The sequence below is a fragment of the Schistocerca americana genome, chromosome X, assembly GCF_021461395.2.
Source record: "Schistocerca americana isolate TAMUIC-IGC-003095 chromosome X, iqSchAmer2.1, whole genome shotgun sequence".
NCBI classification, from domain to species: Eukaryota; Metazoa; Arthropoda; class Insecta; order Orthoptera; family Acrididae; genus Schistocerca; species Schistocerca americana.
The window spans coordinates 174676330-174702800 of NC_060130.1; the positions used below are offsets into that span (position 1 = coordinate 174676330).

The 26471-nt window shown below is 44.7% G+C and overlaps 1 protein-coding gene across 1 annotated transcript in view; it reads right to left on the reverse strand.

Moving 5' to 3' along the window:
- Nucleotides 1-21326, reverse strand: part of LOC124555891 (craniofacial development protein 2-like) — a 59269-nt gene extending 37943 nt beyond the window's left edge. The window contains exon 1 of the mRNA XM_047129951.1: nt 20006-21326. Coding sequence (XP_046985907.1) covers nt 20006-21326 — 1321 coding nt within the window. The remainder of the gene's footprint in view (nt 1-20005) is intronic.
- Nucleotides 21327-26471: the final 5145 nt, after the last annotated feature.

The window sequence follows — 26471 nt, forward strand, 5'->3', positions numbered from 1 at the left end:
GCTAATCATTTGCATATCACAGCATCTTCTTCCTGTCGGTTAAATTTCGCGTCTGTAGCACGTTATCTTCGTGGTGTAATAATTTTAATGGCCAGTAGTATATGCCGCTTTGAGTGAGACGAAATAAACAATTCTGACACATTTTTTCGTGATATTATGTAACATTAACACATTCACCAATACAGTTATAGATAACGGACTGCGGAGATCGAAATCAAATGAAATTGACCTTTAGAGAAAAGTCTATCGGACCTGATGGATCCACGACGTATTATTAATCGATTATGCAGAAAACTGTGCCGCTCTTCAAGCAACAGTTTATCGGAGGCCGCTGGAATTCTCGAGCATCCCACGTGACAGGAAATTCCAGTCCTTTATAAGGCTTGTAGAACAACTGAGCAAACCTACAAACTTCTCTGACTTACGTAAATGTATTGTAGTATAATGAAACATATTTTGTGCTCGCGTATGACGTGTTGTTTGGAGACCGGCGAATTCCTCTGAACGTCTACTGGGTAAAATATAGGTCGCTCTGTTCATTCATGGGAACATGAGGCTGGGTGTAGAGGAGCCCTAGTTGATATTGTGTTCCTTAAATTGCCAACTGGGCATCGTCCAAGCAAATATTGGAAGTACTCTCGTTTTGGAGACTTTCACAGGAGATGAAGTGGACTGCCTGAATAATTCGTCATCGTCTCTCACCGCCGAACGATATTGAAACCTGCAGCCGGCTGATGTGTGTTCATATGTTCGCTTGCAGCAACGCATAAAATACATCACTACTAAACCGTGTGCAAATGGGAGCAAAAACGATTTGGTGTGAATGGAGACTTTTCCGGAGTATACTACCGATGAATAGCTTTCCGATTTTCAGACGGGTGGCAGTGTTGAGATACTGCACAGTTGTGAGAAGTGGAGTTCTCTCCTTTTGGCGAGGTGTCGAGAATTTGGGGTTGTTCATATAGAGCGTGTTTTAAAAAAAGTCTCACACATTCCTACAGGAGGTATTATTGGTTAAAATTATAAAAAAGTTCCAATAATGATACGTCCGCCGGCCAGGGTGGCCGAGCGGTTCTAGGCGCTTCAGTCTAGAACCGCGCGACCGCTACGGTCGCAGGTTCAAATCGTACCTCGGGCATGGGTGTGTGTGCTGTCCTTAGGTTAGTTAGGTTTAAGTAGTTCTAAGTTCTAGGGGACTGATGACCTCAGAAGTTAAGTCCCATAGTGCTCAGAGCCATTTGAACCATTTGATACGTCCGGTAACCGATACCTGTTGAGATATGGGCCAATCTGTCCTCTTGTTCCTATCCGTATGTTCGTGGAAGCAGACGTTACAGGTAGTGCTGCATTTTGTTACTACTAACCCTTACATTTTCCTTAAGGCCTTCTTCGCAGTGAATCACGCACTCTTTCAGATACACTTAGCACCATTCTGATTACGTCACATACATTGATCAAACGCTCCTGTGACGTCTGCACATTGTGGATGGATTGGACATACACCAATGCCTTGAAATGTCCCCATAATCAGAAATAGAACGGATTCAGGATCGAGGAGCCCATGCTATCGGACCTCGTCGACCAGTCACCCTTGAACCGTTACAGTGAGGTGCTCTCGCACGATCTGTAGGAAATGGGGTGGTATCCCGTCGTGCATAAACCACACTCATCGTCTCTCCAATAGCGCTGCTAATTCACTGGCCAGAAATCGGTGATACACAGGACCTGTTGATCTGTTTGACTAAATGTATGACCCAATGAGTCTCTCACCGACACTCCCTAACTATAGGTCATTACTGAAGCGAAATTGATGCCTCACTTCAAGTGTTACTCGAGGATTAGCATGTGACCACAAGTGAGTATTGTGGCAATTATTATGCAACCTCTTCTGAATCCTGCCTCATCTGTGAATAAAGTGCAAGCTGTGAACTGCGAATCTTCAACGACATGTATCTTAACAGGCATTCGTTTCAGGACGTACGATAATTGGACCTTTTCTCCTGTAGAAATATGGGACACATTTTTCAGCATCCTGTATTTATATGCGAGGAGGAGCCGTCCCCTCCACCTGGGTAGTGACGCCAATCAAAGGAGTGGCGTGGGGGTACGGCGGTGGGCTGGGGATGGGCTGGAAGCTGCAATAGAATTTCTGCAAGTACACCCTCGATTCACCTCACGTGCTTTCCACTGCTGGGCACCCTCTCGGCATATAGCTGCTAACGCGGGATTCCAAGTCGAACATAGTTGACGATTTTCGTTTATATTGACTAAATTTTCGTGTATCCTTATTTCTATAGTCTGCACATTATGATTTTCCAATAGCCAGTGGGGATCAGTGACATGAAATGGGAAGAAGATAAGGATTTCTGGTCAGACGAATATACACTACTGGCCATTAAAACTGCTACACCAAGAAGAAATGCAGATGATAAACGGGTATTCATTGGACAAATATATTATACTAGAACTCACATGTGATTAAATTTTCACGCAATTTGGGTGCATAGATCCTGAGAAATCAGTACCCAGAACAACCACCTCTGGCCCTAATAACGGCCTTGATACGCCTGGGCATTGAGTCAAACAGAGCTTGGATGGCGTGTACAGGTACAGCTGCCAATGCAGCTTCGACACGATACCACAGTTCATCAAGAGTAGTGACTGGCGTATTGTGACGAGCCATTTGCTCGGCCACCATTGACCAGACGTTTCCAGTTGGTGAGAGATCTGGAGAATGTGCTGGCCAAGGCAGTAGTCGAACATTTTCTGTATCCATAAAGGCCCGTACAGGACCTGCAACATTCGGTCGTGCATTATCCTGCTGAAATGTAGGGTTTCGCAGGAATCGAATGAAGAGTAGAGCCACGGGTAATAACACATCTGAAATATAAGGTCCACTGTTCGAAGTGCCATCAATGCGAACAAGAGGTGACCGAGACGTGTAATCAATGGCACCCCATACCATCGCGCCGAGTGATACGGCAGTATGGCGATGACGAATACACGCTTCCAATGTGCGTTTACCGCAATGTCGCCAAACACTTATGCGACCATCACGATGCTGTAAACAGAACCTGGATTCATCCGAAAAAATGACGTTTTGCCAATCGTGCACCCAGGTTCGTCGTTGAGTACACCATTGCAAGCGCTCCTGTCTGTGATGCAGCGTCAAGGGTAACCGCAGCCGTGGTCTCCAAGCTGATAGTCCATGATGCTGGAAACGTCGTCGAACTGTTCGTGAAGATGGTTGTTGTCTTGCAAACGTCCCCATCTGCTGACTCAAGGATCGAGACGTGGCTGCATGATCCGTTACAGCAATGCGCATAAGATGCCTGTCATCTCGACTGCTAGTGATACGAGGCCGCTGGGATCCAGCACGGCGTTCCGTATTACCCTCTTGAACCCACCGAATCCATGTTCTGCTAACAGTCATTGGATCTCGACCAACGCCAGCAGAAATGTCGCGATACGATAAACCGCAATCGCGATAGCCTACAATCCGACCTTTATCAAAGTCGGAAACGTGATGGTACGCATTTCTCCTCCTTACATGAGGCATCACAACAACGTTGCCGGTCAACTGATGTTCGTGTATGAGAAATCGGTTGGAAACGTTCCTCATTTTAACACTTAGTAGGTGTCGCCACCGGCGCCAACCTTGTGTGAATTCTCTGAAAAGCTAATCATTTGCATATCACAGCATCTTCTTCTTGTCGGTCAAATTTCGCGTCTGTAGCGCGTCATCTTCGTGGTGTAGCAATTTTAATGGCCAGTGGTGTAGAATATTATCAACAGCGGCAGAAAATGGTGTAAAGGGAGTAGTATTCGCCGTGAACAGGCGAGAGAGAGTTATTTACCGTGAGGACCATAACGATAAGATTATTCCCATTAGGAACGACAGCAAACAGACATCAAAAACAATAGATGAGGTATACGTGCCAACGTCACAGCAAATGATGATCTAGAGAAAGTACCTGAGAATACTGAACGTGTAATTCGGTATGTAAATGGAGATGGGACACTAGTAATCGTGTGTGATTTCAACGCTGTTGTAGAGGACGCAACAGAAGAGAAAATGACGGAAGAAGTTGTACTCGGCAGTAGAAATGAGAGAGGAGAAGTATTAATTGAGCTCTGCTATAAATGTTAGCTGGTAACAGTGAATTCCCTCTTCAAAAATTGCAAGAGGCAAATGTATACTGGGGAAAGATCTGGAGACAAGGGAAGATTCCATCTGGATTACATCATGGTCAGACAGAGATACCTAAAACACATGTTGGATTGTAAAGCGTACCTAGGAACAGATATAGACTCACGTCATTATTTTGTAGTGGGGATGAAGAATCGGCTGATATTTAAAATAATTACCAGGAAGAGTCAATGTAGGAATAAGTGGTGTACTGAATTAATGAAGAATGAAAAAGTGTTTCTGAAATTTTCTAAGGCTGTAGACACTGCGAAAATGAATATCACAGCAGGTCATCCAGTTCAAGAGGCATGGCCATCTCTAAAGAGGGCAGTCACAGAATTTGGACAGACAAATATGGGTACAGTAGAGATAACTGCGAACAGGTTTTGGTTAGCAGAGGAAATTCTTAGACTGATCGATGAAGGAAGTGAGTACAAAAACGATGAAGAAAAGGAGTACAGCAGCAGAAGTCACTTAGCAATAACATGAAAAGGAATCGCAGGGAAGCCAAGGCGAAATGGCGAAGAAATCGAAAAGTAAATAGTCGTCGGTGGGACTGATTCAACATGTAGAAAAGTCAAAAAAGCCTTGTGTGAAATTAAAAAGCAAAAGTTTTAACATTAAGAGAGCAGGATGAATTAAACTTTTAAATGTAGAAGAGAGAGCAGAGAGGTGGAAAGCCCTCCACAAGGCAAATGAACTCTCCGATGGCACGACAAAAGAAGAACTAGAAGAAATGCGAGTCGAGATAATAAGACAGAGGGCGTCCAGTAATAAATTCAGAGTTTAACAGAGCTTTGAAAGACTTGCTATCAAATAAGGCGGAAGTCAGAGATAAAATACTTCGGAATTTTTAAAACCGTTGGTGGAAGTGGAAACCAAACATGTAGTGAAGTTGGTTTGTAGAATCTATGGGTGTGGAGACATACAACGAGACTTTCTGAAAAAAGGAAATGAGAGTATGGCAGTATTGGTCGTAAAAGTATCATCCACACAATCCCGAAGATAGCAAGGGCAGATAAGGGCGGGAACTATCACACAGTCAGCTTACCAGCTCATGCTTCCAAAGTTGCTGACTAGAAAAATATGCAGAAGAATGGAAAAGAAAACTGAGGATTTGTTAGCCAACGATTAGTTTAGCTTTTGGGGAGCTAAAGACACCAGACAGACAGTTCTGACGTTCCGGTTGATACTGAAAGCAAGTCTTAAGAATTTCAAGATAAGTTCATAGGATTTATCGAACTAGAAAAAGCGTCCGGCAATGTAAAATGGTGCAAGATGTTCAAAATTTTTGGAAAATATTTTAAAGCAGCTGGGGAAAACGGGTAATATGCAAGCTGCTGTACCATGTTCAAAAGTATCTGAACGACTTGGCCGGCCGGTGTGGCCGTGCGGTTAAAGGCGCTTCAGTCTGGAACCGCGTGACCGCTACGGTCGCAGGTTCGAATCCTGCCTCCTGCATGGATGTGTGTGATGTTCTTAGGTTAGTTAGGTTTAATTAGTTCTAAGTTCTAGGCGACTGGTGACCTCAGAAGTTGAGTCGCATAGTGCTCAGAGCCATTTGAACCATTTTGAACGACTTGGATTGCGTTCTGCCTCATGTGTATGCAACCTGCATAAACTAACAATCTTGCCAGTCCTCTACCCTCTTTACCGAGCGAGGTGAAGGAGTGGTTAGCACATTGGACTCGCATTCGGGAGGTCGATGTTTCAATCCCGCGTCCGGCCATCCCGACTTAGGTTTTCCATGATTTCCCAAAATCGCTTCAGGCACATGCTGGGGTGGTTCCTTTGACAGGTTCAAATGGCTCTGAGCACTATGCGACTTAACTTCTGAGGTCATCAGTCGCCTAGAACTTAGAACTAATTAAACCTAACTAACCTAAGGACATCACACACATCCATGCCCGAGGCAGGATTCGAACCTGCAATCGGAGCGGTCGCTCGGCTCCAGACTGTAGCGCCTAGAACCGCACGGCCACTCTGGCCGGCTCTTTGACAGGGCACGGCCGACTTCCTTCCCCATCCTTCTCTAGTCCGATGAGACCGATGACCTCGCTGTTTGGTCTCTTCCCCAAATCAACCCAACCAACCCTCTACCCCCTTTTCGGTACAGTCGTTTGACTATTCAAAGTGGAAACTACAAGAGACCAGTAGAGAACACTGCGCTATGTGCCTACCAATTCAGATGCAAATATAAACTTAAATTTATTACATAAATGACATTTCAAAATGCAAGTTTCCGTGGTGACCGAGCGGTTCTAGGCGCTTCAGTCCGGAACCGCTCTGCTGCTACGGTCGCAGGTTCGAATCCTGCCTCGGGTATGGATGTGCGTGATGTCCTTATGTTAATTCGGTGTAAGTAGTTCTAAGTGTAGGGGACTGATGACCTCACATGTTAAGTCCTATAGTGCTTAGAGCCATTTTTTGCAAGTTTCAACTCGAAATTACATTACAAAAATTTTTGTACTGGACCGGGATCCTGGACTCCTACCTGTCAACCATTGTCCCTGTTAACTAACCAGGAAAGATCTTGAATATGGATCCAGTCACAAGAAACAACGTGTGCACATGTTTAAACTTAAAATAACGTGACGTGTGTTGGACGGTGTTCAAAAATGATTCAAATAGCTCTGAGCACTATGGGACTTAACATCTGAGGTCATCAGTCCCCTATAACTTAGAACTACTTAAACCTAACTAACCTAAGGACATCACGCACATCCATGCCGGAGGCAGGATTCGAACCTGCGACCGTAGCGGTCTAGCAGTTCCAGACTGTAGCGCCTAGAACCGCTCGGCCACTCCGGCCGGCTATTGGACGGGGAATTCGCAACCCATCACCTAATGGGATTGTTAACTAATCCGAATCAAATGTTCAGTAGCAAATTTTTTCGCTAGTACTGAGATGACAAACCGAAATGACGAGACGAAAAAGTTTTGCTTTCATGGTATTCGAACCTGAAGGCTGTCGCCGTCGTTTCATAGCCACGAATAGACGTTGAATATCGGTTTATTTCAACGGTAGTGAGATGTGCTCATGTCTGAACTGGAAATAGCGTGACGCAAAGTTATATACGACTGGGAATCAAACCTCAGGCGTATCTCCGTAGTTGACTTTCACTTAAAGACGCCAACTATTGAATACTTCTTCACAAGTAGCTAGGAGGGGCCTGTTTGAGTCTGAAACAATTTGATGAAAAGTTCTGTGTTTGACTGCGAGTCGAAACATGCACCAGTTATTATTATCGACAACTCACGAAAAAAAATTTATAAATTTGTGGTAAGGTGTTGTGGGACTAAACTGCTGAGGCCATCGGTCCCTAGGCTTACGCACTACTTAATCTAACTTAAACTAACTTACGCTAAGGACAACACACACACCCATCTCCGAGGGGGGGGGGGAGGGGGCGGGAAGCCGCGCGGACCGTGACAAGATGCCCCAGACCGCGCGGCTACCCCGCGCGGCGAACTCACGGAGAGCTCTAGAAAAATCGTGATTATTTTTCACCCGTAACTTGCACTGGTCAACTCACACGAAAGGGGCGATCTGAGTTCGTATCCTACTACAGCACTAATATTTTCTATATCTCGAGTTCAAATACAGTTAGAAATAAGTGCCCTGCGACTTAACACGACGATTGATTTATTACAAAAGTGAAATTTCTGTCGTAAGAAAGCTTACTGGCGACATAGTCTCTGCTTGCCACGACTTATGCCTCTATCACGGCCCAGCCTACATCGACTCTCTTCCAGTCGATAACGAAGGGACATCACGTTTAATGTGGATTTGGAAGCACGGTGCAACACTACGTTGTTCAACTGGCGTTTCCGAAAGTGAAGTGGGTCCATTCCTGCTTGGTAAAAATGGTTACCTGAAGAATAAAACGATCCCAGAACTTAAAGGTTTGCCACAGTGCGAGCTCCCAGCGCTAGTCGGCTGTGCTCAGAGAGCGGGGTTGTAGCAGCGATCCAGTTGTCGAATCGCGCTCGTTGCGAGTGTGAGCTGCTGTGCAATAAAAATGGTTTTCAGTTTTGACAGCGAACTGTATAACCTTTTACGAGCACTGTATTTACCTCAAACAACGTAGGAAATATGGAAGAAAAGTGAGATATGCTTCGTGGAACGCTGGCCATTTCCTAACTGCATTGGCGGCATAGATGGGAAGCATGTTGAGAATCAAGTATCCTAAAACCTTTCTGGGCGTGAAGGAGCGCCTGGTCCCCGGCACGAATCCGCCACGTGGACTTGTGTCGAGGTCCGGTGAGCTGGCCAGTCTGTGGATGGTTTTTAGGCGGTTTTACATCTGCCACAGCGAATTCGGGCTGGTTCCCCTTATTCCGTCTCAGCTACACTGTCGGCGATTGCTGCAGAAACAAGTTCTTCACGTACGCGTACACCAGCAAACCATACCAAGCAAACATAGGGGTTATACTCGTCTGGTGTGAGACGTTCCCTGAGGGGGGGCGGGGGGGCTCAACCGGGATCCGAACCGCACAATAACCCTGGGTTCGGTGTGGGGCAGCGGAGGTGTGAAGTGGACTGCGGTAGTCGTCGTGGGGTTGTGGACCACTGCGGCTGCGGCGGGGACGGAGCATCTACGTCGTTTCTAGGCTCCCGGTTAACATACAACAACATCCTAAAACCAGTGAATCAAATTATTTGTGTTACGCAAACTTTTTTCAATTGTCCTGCTTGCAGTTGTTGGTCATTATTACAGTTACGTGGTTGTTGACGCGGCCAGCTATGACTGACACTCTGACAGCACAACTTTTGAAAACTGCGTTTTTCCGCGAACTCATTCAAGGCAAATGTATTCGGCCTCCGAAACCACTGCCGTTAACAAAAACACCCTTCCCTCTTGTGCTGATTGGTGTTGAAGGATTTTAATTTCAAACGTATCTGATGCCCCCTTAACCCAAATCAGCAGTCTTGGAAGGCAATTGTCAATAAAAAATAAAGGCAACCATAGCGCCATCTGGTTTCCCCCTTGAAGCTAGACGAATTTCGTTCTTTGTAGTTTTTTCGTTTGACGCTTATTTCGTGAGATATTTAGCCCGGTCACGATCAATGGATTACACTATATACGAAATAATAAAGCAAAGACGAAGTATGCTACGTGAAATGACGAGAATAACAGTGCAAAGCTATCCATAGGTGGGAAGCACTTGAAGTATTTAAGAGTGATTGGCTACCACACTGTTGGCTTGAAATCTCACTGACTGGAGCAGAATTGTCTTCAGTGATGAGCCCCATGACGTGCCTGGACAATGGTGGGATACTAACCTGAGTGTCGCCCGCCATACGGCCGACAACCTGGAGTGATGGTTTGGGGTGCCATTTCTTTTCTCACAAGGGAACCTCCCCATCGCACCGCCCTCAGATTTAGTTTTAAGTTGGCACAGTGGATAGGCCTTGAGAAACTGAACACAGATCAATCGAGATAACAGGAAGAAGTTGTGTGGAACTATGAAAAAAATAAGCAAAATATACAAACTGAGTAGTCCATGCGCAAGATAGGCAACATCAAGGATGTTCTGAGGTCAGCAGCGCCGTGGTCTCGTGGTTAGCGTGAGCAGCTGCGGAGCAAGAAGTCCATAGTTCAAGTCTTCCCTTGCGTGAAAAGTTTACTTTTTTATTTTCGCAAAGTTATGATCTGTCCGTTCGTTCATTGACGTCTCTGTTCATTGTAATAAGTTTAGTGTCTGTGTTTTGCGACCGCATCGCAAAACCGTGCGATTAGTAGACGAAAGGACGTGCCTCTCCAATGGTAACCGAAAACATTTGATCGCAAGGTCATAGGTCAACCGATTCCTCCACAGGAAAACACGTCTGATATATTCTATACGACACTGGTGACGGCATGTGCGTCACATGACAAGAATATTTTGTCGACCCACCTAACTTGTACACTTGGCGAATGGGTAAAAAGATTCTTCTAGCTTGCCCGATTTAGGTTTTCTTGCGGATGTTATAATTACTTCCAAAAAAGTGACTAAAACATAAGAGTTTGTCACATAAACTGCAACAAATGAATGCAACAGTTTCACAGTCGCACAGTTTTCCCTGTGTTCTGTCAAAACATATGTTTTTAAAGTTTTCAAATTTTTCCGTGTGTAGACCGTCAAATCCTGCATACGTCCAAGCAAATCTGAACATGTCCTGGAATTTTGGAGAGCGAAGTTCGTTATGTGTGAGTGCCTGAACTTTGATAATTGTCTGAAAATAAAAATTTTTTCACTCGAGCGATGATTTGAACCATGGACCTCTCGTTCGGCAGTTGCTGACCCTAACGACGGGACCACGGAGCTCCTCAGTTCATATTGTCCTTGTTGTTGCCTATCTTGCGCATGGGCTACTCAGTTTGTATATTTTGCTTTTTTTTTTTCATAGTTCCATACAACTTCTTCCTATTTTCTCGATTGATCTGTGTTCAGTTTTTCAAGGCCTATCCACTGTGCTGACTTATAACTAAATCTGAGGGGGGTGCGATGGGGAGGTTCCCTTGTTAGCAAGATCCCTTTGGTTGTCACCAGCGGCATCCTTACGGCGCAGGGGTACGACGACGTACGCCCCTTTTTGTTGCCCTTCATGGCAAGCCATCTTGGGCTTGCATTACAGCAAGATACTTTCCGCCCGCACATTGCGAGAGTTTATACTGTTCGTCTTCATGTTTGTGAAACCCCGTCTTGGCCAGAAAGGTAATCGGATCTCTCCTCAATTGAGAACGTTTGGAGCATTACGGACAGGAACCTCCAACCAACTAGAGATTTTGACGATCTAACGCTCTAATTGGACAGAATTTGGCACTATATCCCTCAGGTGGACATCCAACAAGTCTATCAATGAAGACCAAGCCGAATAATTACTTGCGTAAGGGCTAGCGGAGGACCAACGCGTTTTTGCCTTGCTGAATTGGTGAAGTTCTTTCTCTTCAATAGACAATCCAATTAGCCGGCCGAAGTGGCCGTGCGGTTAAAGGCGCTGCAATCTGGAACCGCAAGACCGCTACGGTCGCAGGTTCGAATCCTGCCTCGGGCATGGATGTTTGTGATGTCCTTAGGTTAGTTAGGTTTAACTAGTTCTAAGTTCTAGGGGACTAATGACCTCAGCAGTTGAGTCCCATAGTGCTCAGAGCCATTTGAACCATTTTTGAGACAATCCAATTTTTCTGAAATTTTAATCGTTTATTTGTCTTTACGTGTACATCCCATATACCGACTTCTGTCCCATTTAGAGCGTATCTGTAAGATGTTCTTGAATTAACACCAAATATCATACTTATTAAATAATATTGTAGTCTGATAATACTATCCCTGTAACCTGAATATTCCGAGTGCACAACCAACTCGTGAATCGAAATTTGCAGATATACTAGTTTCTTCAGTTTTAAATCACCTATGGCAATAATTGCTTTATCGATAGGGATGTGACAAATAAATAAAAGCAGACGTCTACAAAAAGGTAACACATTAATAAGTTATTTTACACTATGTACCCTTAATACATGGCTTATAAATAACTTTGAACGTTGTGAGAATGAGTTATATACAGATGATAGTAATGTTATTGACTGTAACAAATAGTCTCGAAAACTGATACTCTTACACAAGGTGAACATTAACAAAACCGGAGAACTGCAGGGAGGGATTGCTGACTGGAAATGGAGGAGAAGAGGTCCTATGAATATGTGTCCGGAAATGCATCGTTGCCACGGTATACGGCGCTGGCGAATGGAAGTTCCTTTGACCATGGGTCGTATGAATAAAAACGAGAACATTCTCCAGAGTTGATACTCGGAGCAAAAGCACATTCTCAGAGAAAGTTCTCAGGTTCGTATGAATAAAAACTAGGAAGCATAATCTCTGACCCGGGGGTGCTTTCTCTCTACCTCCCCTACTTATTGTGTAAATTCTCAGCAAAGAGATTAAAATTCAACATCTTTGGTTCTCAGTTTGTTTCGTTTGCGTGTATTTTGTGATACCGACAGTTTTTTTCACGTTATTTCTATGCCGAACTGGAAGATTCAGAATTAGCCTTCGTGAACATTATGGAAGATTATCCAGCAATCATCAGCAAATCGCAAACTCCGGCCGCAATAAGAGAGAAAGCAAATAGTGTTATGGAAATACAACACCGTTACAGGATTAGTTTTGGGAAAGAAATCACAGACGGGCAGATTATGAAGAAACTGCACAATATGAAATCATGCATCAAGGCCAAGACGGGTATAAATAATAGTGGAAACATTAATATTTCCCTGAAAAATTGGGAACGGATATTTTTGAAGTTTTTGGGCGGAGCTGATTGCAACCCAACTATCCACAGAGTTCCCGGTAAGTCCGATACTTTCAGTTTGTTTTTATTATGTGCTTAATGCTTTTAAATTGTGAGTCAGAAAAATACTTATTTTTAACGTGTGAAAATGAAACAATGTTTGGCAAAATTCGTCTAATATTTGACCACTTTTCTGTAAAAGTATCACAGTGTACTATGCATGAAATTTGACAAACCCGTACCCCATTTCTGCGTAAACCTGCTTGCTATATATACTAACTAGAAACTGAATCATGACACACACTACTATTCCTTGTTTTTTTATTTTTATTTTTGTTTTTATTAGGAGCTTGTGCAGAAGGTGGTTCCACCTCTATCATCTCTTCCCCAGGGAATTCGGAGGCAACTGATACAGACTGCACATTCTACGAACCAGAATCAATTTTGCAGCTACCGCAAATTGTCGCAGCAGACCATACAGATCTGATGGGCGCCGATGTCGTCATACCTGCTCAATCGCCTGTTTTGGGGCATCAGATTGAGCATGGAAACTGATGAGACAGTTAATTTGTCCAATTCAGAAGTGCTATTATACCAGTTAGATATACTGAAAAGCAGCAGAAATTGATGCGCTAAGACAAAGATAAACAATAGAACAAATTGTATAATGTTTTACAGCAACGATTTTAAATTATTCAGTACAAATTTCTTTTCAATGAAACAATAAGAGTAACATAATCCAATCTGAAATGTTAAAAAGTGTATGCACTTATTTATTGTTGTGACAGACAAATAGGTTCACCACATCCTTGAAACAATTTTTGGGAAAGTAAAGCAAAAAGAGTAACTTGTTTCTATTTTAAATGGTGCAGGTTAGACAGTTGTGCACTTATTTACTGCAGCACCTGCAAATACCTTCACCACACCCTTGAAACAATTTTTCGGAAAGTAAAACAAAAACTTGTGGCCATCAATCTGCTGAAGTTATAGTACAAAAATGACATAAGGTTCCAGTAATTTAAGTTAACCTGTTGTGTCCAAAGATTTTTACTGTAGTATCTGAAAATTCTGTTCCAGTTTGAACTGTTACATGTTAAACAATTTTTGTTGAAAGTAAAATCGATGATAGATAATGAAGAAAAACACTAAACTGCATTTTATTATGTAACATCAGAGCACTGTTTTTTATTTTCACCAGGAAAAATTAATGTAATTACAAAAGATACATAACTTGGGTTTAATTATGCAATGTTTTGGCAGACTCCCATACACTACAGTTGACGTATTACATTAACAATTTCCCGTCGTCTATTTGTTCCACGTACACGTACGTTTGCTGCTTCGTCTTCTCCCAGTACTGAAAGATTGTTGTCATCATCACTAGATGCTTCAAAACTCTCATTCCCTATATGTTTTGCTAAGTTGTGCAAAACAAAACAAGCTATTATCACACTGGGGATTTTTGTTTGGGCAAGCCTTATTTTATTTTGCAGAGTTGGGAAACGCCTTTTTACCTGTCCAACGCACCGTTCGATTATCATCCTTTCCTTAGAGTGAAGTACGCCCTCTAATCAGGCGTTTCGGGATTCTGAAACGGTGTCATTAACCACGGTGCAATGCCATATCCTTCGTCTCTTAAATTAAGGCATTGTACTTGTTCTCTCGCAATATACGGTACACATCTGAGTTTCTCTGTATCCTAGCGTCATGTACAGACCCAGGTCATGAAGCATCAACACTCGTGAACATTTCACTGTTATCACACGTCACCCGCACATTTATAGATGGAAAGCCCTTTCGATTAACGTATTCGTTTCCATGTGCAGAAGGTTTGGTTATAGGTATGTGAGTGCAGTCTAGGACCCCTACCGCACATGGAAAGTTGTATCTCGATTGCCATTTAACTTTAGCTGTTTCTAGTTCGTTAACGTTTCTCGGAAATCGTATCCACAACGGTGCTTTTCTGTTAACCTATTGCAGAAGATACGAAAATCTTAGTGATACTGTAGTCTGGTGTACTCCCAAGTCTTCTGCTACACAAATCTGTAAGCGTGGATCCGCTAAATAGCGCAAAAATGTTTCCATTTGCATTCATTGGAAAGGGCGCCTCCTCTTCTTTCGTGATTTTCGGGAAGAAAGTGATTCGCCAGCCAAATAACGTTTTCACTGTTAAATCTGTATAAACTTCTACAGTTTCTTTCTTCTGCGTTCCTTCGTGCTACGTATATCTTTTTTTGCTTTTCAAGAAACATAAATTCCACCATTTTCACTAAAAACACTCGGTAACGCTTAACCACAACACAACTTACTCAGCTCGAAGTATGCTACGGAGCTCACTCGTAAAAACAGAGAATGTTCTCCGCTTGTGAGAAATTTCTCCGGTTTTATTCATAAGAAATCGGAGAATATTCTTTGCGTTGAGCAACTTCCCCCACCCTTCAACCCACGCTGAGAACATACTCAGGTGGAGTATATTCTCAGACTCGCTTTATACATGCCAACCAGAGAACTTTCTCCGAACTTCTGAGTATAAAGTATATTCTCCGTTTTATTCATACGACCGCATGTGTCGTGTGTTCCTTATGCGTTGCAGGCTGTGTGAATGACGCAGCGTACTGTAACCAGCAGAATCGTCCGGTGTTCATGTCGGGAATAAGGTGAGATAGTGTTCGCGTACGGCTTACCAGATAGAAACGGTCGAGAGGCAGTACCGCTATACCAACATAAGTACCCTCACATACACCAACAACCAATATTTCCCATCATTTTTTGTGTGTTTGTGTGATCATGGGTCCTTTTAGGGAGGAGGCGCATGTGCCTACACCAGATTTGGAGGACCGTTTCAACAGACACTTTGTCGGTTTTCCAAATGTGGTGTATGCACAGTCCGCCACCTCCTTGCACGTTCGTCTGTCTGAAAGGACCCATCATTAATGTTAACGCTGTATAAGACGCTGAATGTTAGTAATGATTAGTAGCGTCATGGTTCTTCGATGTAATGTTTCTCACTGTAGTCTTCCACACTAATGTTCATACGTTTATAAATGCACTTGATGTCAGGCCGCGCTTTGAGTTACATCTGCTTAAAAAGACGAAGTGGCCATTCAGAGCAGCGTGCAGTGAGGTAATGTGATTTGGGCGGCCTCTGGTGGGGTGTTTGGGTGGTGCCCCTCATTCGAAACAGTGAGCGATGGTAGGGCTGCCTCGCACTGTGAGATGCTGGCAGGAGATTTAAACGTGCTGTCTCTCATGTAACTTTAAGCGGCGAAGGACGCGCTGGGTACATTCGATAAAGATGTCGTTGATACTGCATTCCTCTCCCCCTCCAATATATTCCACACCTCCATACTGTAGTGAGGGTGCTGCCGACGGCGGGGGTGTTCTGATCTACATCTACATATATACTCCGCTAGCCACCAAGCGGTGTGTGGCGGGAGGCACAATTCGTGCTAAAGTCATATCCCCCCACTGTTCTACTCATGGATCGCGCGGGGGAAAAACGATTGTCTGAACGCCTCAGTATGAGCTCTTATGTCCCTTATATTTGAATGGTGATCATTGCACGATTTGAAAGTTGGTGGCAATAATATATGCTCTACATCCTCGGTGAAGATCGGATTTCGGAATTTAGTGAGCAGCCTCTTCCGTTTAGCGCGCCGTCTATCTGCAAGTGTGTCCCACTTCAAACTTTCTATGAGATTTGTAACGCTCTCGCGATGTCTAACTGTACCAGTCACGAATCTTGCCGCTCTTCTTTGGACCTTCTCAATCTCTTGAATCAGACCCAACTGGTAACGGTCTCATACAGACGTACAATACTCCAAGACTGGACGAACTAAGCTATTATAAGCTATTTCCTTCGCTGAAGGACTGCATCGCTTCAGGATTCTACCAATAAACCGTAATCTAGAGGTCACCTTACCCGTTACTTGGGGCAGGTTGTGACGCTATGGCGAATGGCGCCAACCGACCCACGCCCCAATACGTCCTACGAACCACTGGGAACATCTACTGAGAAACCGGAGGCAGGACGTCCATCCGACAGCACAAGAAGGTGCAGCGTTGTTGTCGTTAAGAGAGCAGAGGGCTGGATGGCTGATGATGAAGTTTGGTTTGGGGGGCGGTCAACAGCGTGGTCATCAGCGCCCGTATAAATTCCCAATCTGTACACAGTCCAATCTAACCACTTTCACGAATGACGATGGAATGATGAGGACAACACAAACACTCAGTCCCCAGGCGGAGAAAATCTTCAACCCAGCTGGTAATCGAACCCAGGACCCCGTGATCCAGAGGTAGAAAACCACGAACTGCGGACTGGACAGGTGATGCAGGCTCAATGTCCGTGAGGGCCATTACAGCGAACTCCGGTGGGAGTGGTGTCTGGCAGCAACTGCAGAGCCGCCCTGGTGTCGGCCTCCATGGCAAAGTCGTCAGAGGACCTGTGCAGATAATGTGAGGCGCTGGCAAGGGCTGCTCAGGGGATGCGGCTGGGTTGCAGGCTGCGTGTCTGAGAAACGAAAATCTATGGCACAATCACTGTAATCACGCCAACGAAGTAGATTTTGGTGCCATCAGTCAGTGTCCGATGTTCTGAGAATGTTATATTATGTACGACAGACGACTGAGTGATGATGTCGGATTCCCAGTTGTGAGGCTTGTTGTAGACATGATGCAAAACTTTGTCCTTCAAGTGAAACACCGTTGCGACATTAGCGTTGGAGACAGAGTGACATGGGTGAAACAAATGCAGTAGAGTGTGATGGAGATGTAGGGTTATCCCATGCGTAGCCCTTGCCTGTCGTGTGGTTGAAGTTCTTTAATTGGATACTTTAATTAAACAAATCAATTTGATCATGTTGTATTTGATTCGAATTAATCATCATTCATCAAATCAATGATTAAGTAACGTATCTGACTACTAAATCAGAAAATGAGCTCAATTGATTCAGTTTATAACTCACAGGTAATCAGATTTTAAAAAATGAGTTTCACAATAACCGTAATCAATAAAATAATGCCTTGGTGGCTGCACCAAGTAGTCATGCGGTCAAAGACACCTTGCTACTGTTCGCGCGGCTCCACCCGTCGGAGGTTCGAGTCCTCCCGTGGGCATGGGTGTGCGTGTTGTCCTTAGTGTAAGTTAGTTTATGTTATATTAAGTAGTGTGTAAGCCTAGGGACCAATCACCTCAGCAGTTTGGTCCCATAGAACTTACCACAAATGCCTTGGCAACTTTGCATAAGAACTGGGAATGGTACACTATGTGTTCAAAAGTATCTGCACACCCCAAAAATATTAGATGCATTATGCTGCCACCTACTGCCAGGTACTCCATATCAGCGACCTCAGTAGTCATTAGACATCGTGAGAGAGCAGAATAAGGCGCCCGCGGAACTCACGAACTTCGAACGTGGTCAGGTGACTGGGTGTCACTTGTCTCATGCGTCTGTACGCGAGATTTCCACACTCCTAAACATCTCTAGGTCCACTGTTTCCGATGTGATAGAGAAGTGGAAGCGTGAACGGATACGTACAATACAAAAGCGTGCAGACCGACCTCGTCTGTTGACTGACAGAGACCGCCGACAGTTGAATAGGGTCGTAAAGTGTCGTCGTCGTCGGCTGATACTCGTATCCGAGTTTTCATTTCTCTCCTGAGATTTCCTTTGTCACGGTTCAGGCGTGGAAGTGTCGTTGATGGCTTAGCAATCCAATCCTAGCGTGGAACAGGCGGCCACAGACATTACAGCTGATGGAAGGTGGAGGACGTGGCTGAGCCTGGAGGAGTTTACGTCTCTGGCGTTTGTCATTCTCCATTCTTCGACGTTCCAGCTCAAAGTTTTGAAGAGCATTTGAGGTAACTGAACGCCAGCGACTTCGGTCTTCTGCTATTGTGGACCAGTTACTCGGATCGATGTTCAAGTTTTTCAGATTTTTCTTGTACTGATCCTTATAACGTTTGAGAGGGGCACCTCGTGGCCTTTTACCTGTGCTCACTTCGCTGTACAGCATTTGGCGTGGAAGTCTGTCATTTTTCATCCGCTGGACATGTCCGACCCATCTGAGTTGATGCCCAATGATAAGAGCTTCCATGCTATGCATTTTTGCTCTCTCTAGAACAGCCGTGTTGGATATGAAGTCATCCCATTTTAGGTTCATGATATATCTTAGCTTCTGTTGGTTGAAGCGTTCTAGTTTCTTCAGATCGCAGCGATACAACGTCCAGGTTTCGCAACCATATAGCAGGGTGGAAATGACTACAGCTTTGTACACCATCAGTTTGGTGTACAGTGTTAGGTCTTTATTCAGGAAGACACGCTTTGTAAGACGACCAAATGCTACATGTGCAGCACGTATTCTATTCTCCACTTCTTTTCCAGATGAGCAGTTGGATGACAGCATGCTTCCCAGGTAGAGGAAATGGTCCACTTGTTCCAGGAGTGTATCATAGATGGATATGCTGAAGTCAGGAACGGAGGAGCCAGGAGTTGGCTGCGCCATCACCTTTGTCTTTGAAATATTGATGGAGAGACCAAATCGTTCGTACGCCCTGCTGAAGGAATCAACTGACAGCTGCAACTCTGCAGGTGAATGAGCTGGAGAGGCATTGTCATCAGCATACTGCAGCTCTGTCACACGAGTGGTACTGGTGAACCTTTTTGAATGGAGTCTGGACTGGTTGAATAATCCTCCATCAAACCTGTACTTTAGTTCTATTCCTGCATTGTTTACGGTTGTCTCGTAAAGCATAGCTGCCAGATACAATGCAAATAATGTAGGTGCAAGAACGCATCCTTGTTTAAGCCCACTTGTTATTGGGAATTCACCAGTCATTTCATTCTGGCAGAGGACCTGTCCAGTCATATCAACGTGGAGAGCTTCAATCAGGTCAACAAAATGTTCAGGGCAGCCGAAGCGTTTTAAGACCATCCACATGGCTTCTCTGGGAACTGTATCAAAGGCCTTTTCTAGATCGTAGAAAACAAGTAGTAAAGGCTTTTGCTGTTCTCTGCACTTCTCCTGTAGTTGTCGTGCACAGAAGATCATGTCAATTGTCCCTCTTGAAGGTCGAAACCCGTATTGAGACTCAGGTAGTATAGTCTCTGAAAGTGTCTGGAGGCGATTTAAAAGGATTCTTGCAAAAAATTTTCCAGTGACAGAGAGTAGAGATATTCCCCGGTAGTTACCACAGACGCTTTTGTCGCCCTTTTTGAAGATGGTGACAATTGTGAAGTTCTTCAAGTCAGCTGGTACCTTGCGGGTTTCCCACATTAATATAATAAGTGAGAAGAGTCTAGTTTTTAGAGGCAAGCCGCCACCCTCAATAAGCTCCATCGGGATGCTGTCAGGTCCAGGAGCCTTCCCAGGTTTCACACTCTTGAGTGCCTTGCAAAATTCTTGAAAAGTTGGAGGATCAGCCAGACAGGGTTTTGGAGGGTGCTGTGGGACATTTTTGAGAAAATCTCCAGCGGCAGTAGAAGGGCTGTTTAACAGTGAGCTGAAGTGCTCTTTCCAACGATTTAAGATGTCCTGACTTTCAGTAAGAATGGTGGAGTTGTCAGCAGCTTTAAGTGCTCCTGATGATGAGCGGATAGGTCCATACAGCTCTTTAATACCAGCATAAAAGCCACGCAGGTTCCTTGCATCAGAAAGATTTTGGAGTTCTGTGGCTTTCTGTTGCCACCATTTGTTCTTGATTACTCGTATTTCACTTTGACATTTCTGCTTGAGTTCTAGAAAGTGTGCTTTCTTTTCTGCGCAGGATGGATCTTGAGCAAGGGATAGGTAAGCATCCCGCTTTGCATTGATGATGGCTTGGATTTCTCCGTGGTTGTCATCAAACCAGTCACTTCTTTTCCGTGCACTACAACCAACAACATTCTCAGCAGTTTCTTTGATGATGTTCTTTAATGTGGTCCATTCTTGTTCGACGTCATCTGTGGTTGCTGGAGCTTTGTTAAGTTGTTCGGACAGTATGTCTTGGAAGTGTGAGCGAACATTTTTGTTGTTCAGGTTGCTTATGTTGAATTTTCTGCGTGGTGGGTTTGAAAAGTGGGATCGTGGCTTGCGATACTTTGGTACTCTCAAACGGCTGACTAAAAGTCTATGGTCCGTCCAGCACTCATCGATGTTTAGTGCTGCTTTTGTGATGAGAATGTCTTTCTTGTCACGCTGTCGCGTAATAACGTAGTCTATAAGATGCCAATGTTTGGAGCGTGGGTGCATCCATGTGGTCTTATAGCGGTTACGCAAACGGAATTGGGTATTGGAGATGAAAAGCTCGTGCTCAGCACACAGACCAAGAAGTAGCAACCCATTTGCATTGCAGTTTCCCACCCCTTGTTTACCCATGACATCTCTCCAAAAACGGTTGTCCCTTCCCACTCTGGCATTGAAATCACCAAGTAAAATTAATTTATCTTGAATGGGTATTTTAGAGAGAGTACTGTTCAGTTGGTGGTAGAACTGATTCTTTGTGTCTTCATCACTGTCTAAAGTAGGAGCATATGCAGAGACGAAGGTGATGAATCTGTCTAAACCAATGGGTACTCTAAGAGTCATCAGTCTTTCATTAATTGAGACAGGTGTAAGTCGAAGATCTTTCACTATTTTCGTTTTTACGGCAAATCCTGCACCATGGATGCGTGGTTCTCCTGCATCCTTTCCCTTCCAGAAGATGGTGTACCCTGAACGTACCTCACTAATGTGTCCCTCACCTGAGAGTCTTGTCTCACTCAAGGCAGCAATGTCTATATCTAGACGGGCTAGTTCTTGGGTGATAAGAGCAGTTCTTCTCTCTGGTCTGTAATTGTTCACGTCCAGGAGGGTCCTGACATTCCATGTCCCTATTGTCATAATCATTTCATTCTTCTTTTGTTTACGTCCGCAGTATAAGGAGTGACCTACTGGGTGCGGATTCCCAGCCCGGTTCAAGTGTGACTTCCGATGTTTAGCCCACATTTTCTAGGGCCTTCCCCATTCAGGGTGGGCAGCGGTCATCCTAAATAGGCCTGCCCAGTCGCAGGTGCAGGACCGGATTCCCGAGTAGTCACACGGGTTCTCAGGAAGGCGACCATCACACACCTGCCGCCAGTGTGCAGGTCCAGACTAGTAGCTTCCAGCCTCACTCGGAGCCTGCTACCATCGTCCTTATCCCATCGCCATTGGTCTTTAGAGAAAATGACAGGAGAAATTGCCATTTGCGTGAATTTGTTTAAGGTGGATTACAGCTTGCGAGGAAGTGACCCACACACTATGATTCTGGAACAATTCATCACGGCACATATGTATGTGACATGTGACTTCCGGTACCAGAACTGCAACGAACTGCCGCGAGCTCAATGATGGCTGAGCGGCGCCTTTACAGCCAGTTCGTCTGGCATGACCTCTTCCGCCTCCACGATCTTTGAGAACCTGGGATATAAGATTCTTCTTCCGCTCGCTTCGCCGTTGGGTCGGAGGGTAGATAATAGATACTAGAGAGGAAAGTGAAAGACACCCTTGGGCCTCGGAAACCTAATACCGTTGGGGTCGAAGAAACCAAGAGTTGGCCGAGGGGGGCCGGATAGGAAAGGAAACAGGAGAAGCCTGACACAAGTAAGTGGAAGTAATGCCAGGCTTAGCTAAGGGCCCGTGTGGATGCCACCCACATACTCCCAAGACGGGAGCCCCCTGCGTCTGTTGACTGACAGAGACCGCCGACAGTTGAATAGGGTCGTAAAGTGTAATAGGCAGACATCTATCCAAACCATCACACAGGAATCCAAAACTGTATCAGTACCCACTGCAGTACTGTCACAGTTTGGCGGGAGATGAGAAAACTTGGATTTTATGGTCGAGTGGCTGCTCATAAGCCAAAGACCACAGCAGAAAATGCCAAACGACGCCTCGTTTGGTGTAAGGAGCGTAAACATTGGACGATTGACCAGCGAGAAAACGTTGTGTGGAGTGAAGAATCACGGTACACAATGTGGCGATACGATGACAGGGTGTGGGTATGGCGAATGCCTGGTGAACGACATCTGCCAGCGTGTGTAGTGGCAACAGTAAAATTTGGAGGCGGTGGTGTTATGATGTGGTCGTGTTTTTAATGGAGGGGGCTTGGACCCCTTGTTGTTTTGCGTGGCACTATCACAGCACAGGCCTACATTGAGGTTTTAAGCACCTTCTTGCTTCCCATTGTTGAAGAGCAATTCGGGGAAGGCAACTGCATCTTTGAACACGATCGAGCCCCTGTTCATGATGCACGGCCTGTGGCGGAGGGGTTACACGACAGAGTCCTGACCTGAATCCTGTAGAACACCTTTGGGATGTTTTGGAACGCCGACTTCGTGTCAGGCCTCACCGAACGACATCGATACCCCTCCTCAGTGCAGCACTCTGTGAAGAATAGGCTGCCATTCCCCAAGGAACCTTCCAGCACCTGTTTGAATGAATGCCTGCGAGAGTGGAAGCTGTCATCAAGGCTAAGGGTGAGCCAACACCATATTGAATTCCAGCAGTACCGATAGAGGGCGTCACGAACTTTTAAGTCATTTTCAGCCAGGTGTCCGGATACATTTGATCACATAGTGTAATTCAAAGTTAGCGCGTATGTGAACAAAACATTTCCAATCGTGGAGGTCGTTCCGTGTTTGCCATAGTTAGTACTGAAACGTCCCCTTAGAAAAATTATGAATGACTGTGCTGGTAAACCTCTTACATTATTTGATTTTCAAACAGCTCAGCAAAACTGAAAGTACTCAGACATTTCTCTCTTTACTTATTCTGATCATCACTCAACTGACACAATATTTTTAGCGCAACGCAATCTGACTTTCAATAATCTCTACAAAAAATGGCCCTGACTATCAATAACCTATACCTTTCATGAATCACTTACCTCACAAAAATCTTCGTTACTCGAACTACTGCAATACAGCGAGCGCCAGTACTGCCAGCTAAATAAATGATGATAACTACTGAAGGCACTAACTATTGATAGGCATAGTTAGCAAATGAATGATTTTGATAGAGAACAAACAATGTATTTACCTTAATAATGATCAAAAGTCATCATATATATATCTATCAATTCATGACATCCATCTTTATAAATTTCCTTTTTCTGGGGGACACACGTCCAGGTCGTCCGCTTATAGCAACCTCTGAAAATTCTGGCATCTCTCTCTCCACATCCACCACTGCTGGCGGCCCACCTCCAACTGCGCAACGCTACGCGAGGTTCACATCCAACTGCCCAATACGACAATAGCAAATATTCTAACAATGCCAACCAGCAACAGACTGCACACAGCACAGTCAGTGATTTTCATACTGAGCGCTACGTGGCGTTACCAACATAAAAACCTAAACAGCCTACTTACAGTACATAAAATAGAAAATTATACTGAAGGATATGAGTGTGCATCTGTTGCCGGAGTTTAAAGCATGTTGAACTGCAAATGAGTCTTCGATATGAAGACTGGAACTACTCAACATTGTCACGAAAGCTTCACCTTTCCTTACAGTTCGCTTCGCTTTCCAGCTGGATACGTAGAATCTGCAAGTGGCTACATCAGTCATTGGCTTGGTACCAACAACCCGTCTCTGCCTGCATCAAAGTTCAACTGAACCGTATGAGAGCCTCTCGTACCAGACGAGTAGAAGTTTTGAAGTGAGTGGACCAGTTTATGCCTGCATTAACATTCATTTATCATGTTGAGTTTAGAGAGTCGTGAAGTTTCCTCAGGGTGGTCACCGGTGGTCAGGCAAAAACGCTTCAGCCAGACAGGACATCGCTCCACAGGACTGTGAACAACAGCCGCATGCTGTGCTGATGGCAGCAGGGGGCGATAAAGTGTCGCCTGCCCAGATGTTTTGCGGCACAATGCGGCCCACACCTCAGCACTCTTGAAGACAGCTAGTTCTGCACTGCCGGCCGGAGTGGCCGAGCGGTTCTAGGCGCTTCAGTCTGGAACCGAGCGACCGCTACGGTCGCAGGTTCGAATCCTGCCTCGGGCATGGATGTGTGTGATGTCCATAGGTGTGTTAGGTTTAAGTAGTTCTAAGTTCTGGTGGACTGATGACCTCAGATGTTAAGTCCCATAGTGCTCAGAGCCGTTTGAACCATTTTTTTAGTTCTGCACTCAGGTGAGGACTGTCGACGGTGGTCCAGCAGGTCGGTGGTCGTGAAGACAAGTCCCTGGTCGTTCACCACGGATATATATATACATGAGCTCCAATAATTATTCTGACTACACGCTTTTGTGCAATGAACACTCTTTTACTCAGTGATGAGTTACCCCAGAATATGATGCCATACGAAAGCAGAGAATTAAAATAGGCGTGGTAAGCTAATTTACTGAGATGTATATCGCCAAAATTTGCAATGACTCTAATAGCATAAGTAGCTGAACTCAACCAGTTCAACCCCTCATCAATGCATACACCTAGAAATTTTGAATATTCTACCTTAGCTACCGATTTCTAATCGAAGTCTATATTTATTAATGGTGTCATTCCATTTACTGTGTGGAACTGTATATACTGTGTTTTGTCAAAGTTTAATGAGACCCCATTTGCAGAGAACCACTTAATGATTTTCTGAAAAACATCGTTTACAATTTCACCAGTTAATTCTTGTCTGTTGGGTGTGATAGCTATACTTGTATCATCGGCAAAAAGTACCAGCTTTGCATCTTCGTGAATACGGAATGGCAAGTCATTAATATATATTAAGAACAGCAGAGGACCCAATACCGAACCTTGCGGCACCCCATTCTTGATTGTTCCCCAGCTTGAGAAATCACCAGTCTTTTGCATGTTATGTGAACTGTTCATTTCAACTTTCTGCACTCTTCCAGTTAGGTATGATTTAAACCATTTGAGCACTGTCCCATTCATACCACAGTACTTGAGCTTATTTAGAAGTATTCCATGATTTACACAATCAAAAGCCTTTGATAGTTCACAAAAAATCCCAACGGGTGACTTCTGGTGACACAGACAGAATGGCACACGACTGAACATCTTTTTGAGTCCCAAAAGCCTCATTACTTAAAGGTCTGAGCATACGCCTACGATGCTGTGACTCTGGGTGTACAAACACATTTTCCCTCATTTATCGGTACCGTCAGCGCTCCTTGTATCGCAATGATAATTCAGCAATTATTCTGGGTCACTGAACTTGGGGCTTTCCGCCTACGTTTGACTTTGTGGTTGCAATGTTACAGATTATGTGGGTCGGAGAAAACGTCGTGTAGTTGTTCTGAAGAAGAACAATCAAAATCGGAGAGACTTTGTTGCAGCCGAAGTGCTACCTCACACTTAATTATTAAGTATCACTGCAACGTTTGCGTTTCAGCCTTGCTCGCTCGGAGGTTATGTGGAAATGCTGGTTTCAGTCTATTACGTCGGCAGTATATTTTATTGACATTCAGATTGGATGCGACCATATTGATGCTGTAAACAGAACCTGGAATCGTCCGAAAAAATGACGTTTTGCCATTCGTGCACCCAGGTTCGTCGTTGAGTACACCATCGCCGGCGCTCCTGTCTGCGATGCAGCATCAAGGGTAACCGCAGCCGTGATCTTCGAGCTGATAGTCCATGCTGCTGCAAACGTCGTCGAAATGTTCGTGCAGATGGTTGTTGTCTTGCAAACGTCCCCATCTGTTGACTCAGGGATCGAGACGTGGCTGCACGATCCGTTATAGCCATGCGGATAAGATGCCTGTCATCTTGACTGCTAGTAATACGAGGCCGTTGGGATCCAGCACGGCGTTCCGTATTACCCTCCTGAACCCACCGATTCCATATTCTTCTAACAGTCCTTGGATCTCGACCAACGCGAGCAGCAATGTCGCGATACGATAAACCGCAATCGCGATAGCCTACAATCCGACGTTTATCAAAGTCGGAAACGTGATGGTACGCATTTCTCCTCCTTCTCTGTTCTGAGCTCGCCTGGTAAGGGTTTAAAAAATTTAAACGTGTAAAATAAAATTATTATGACGCACA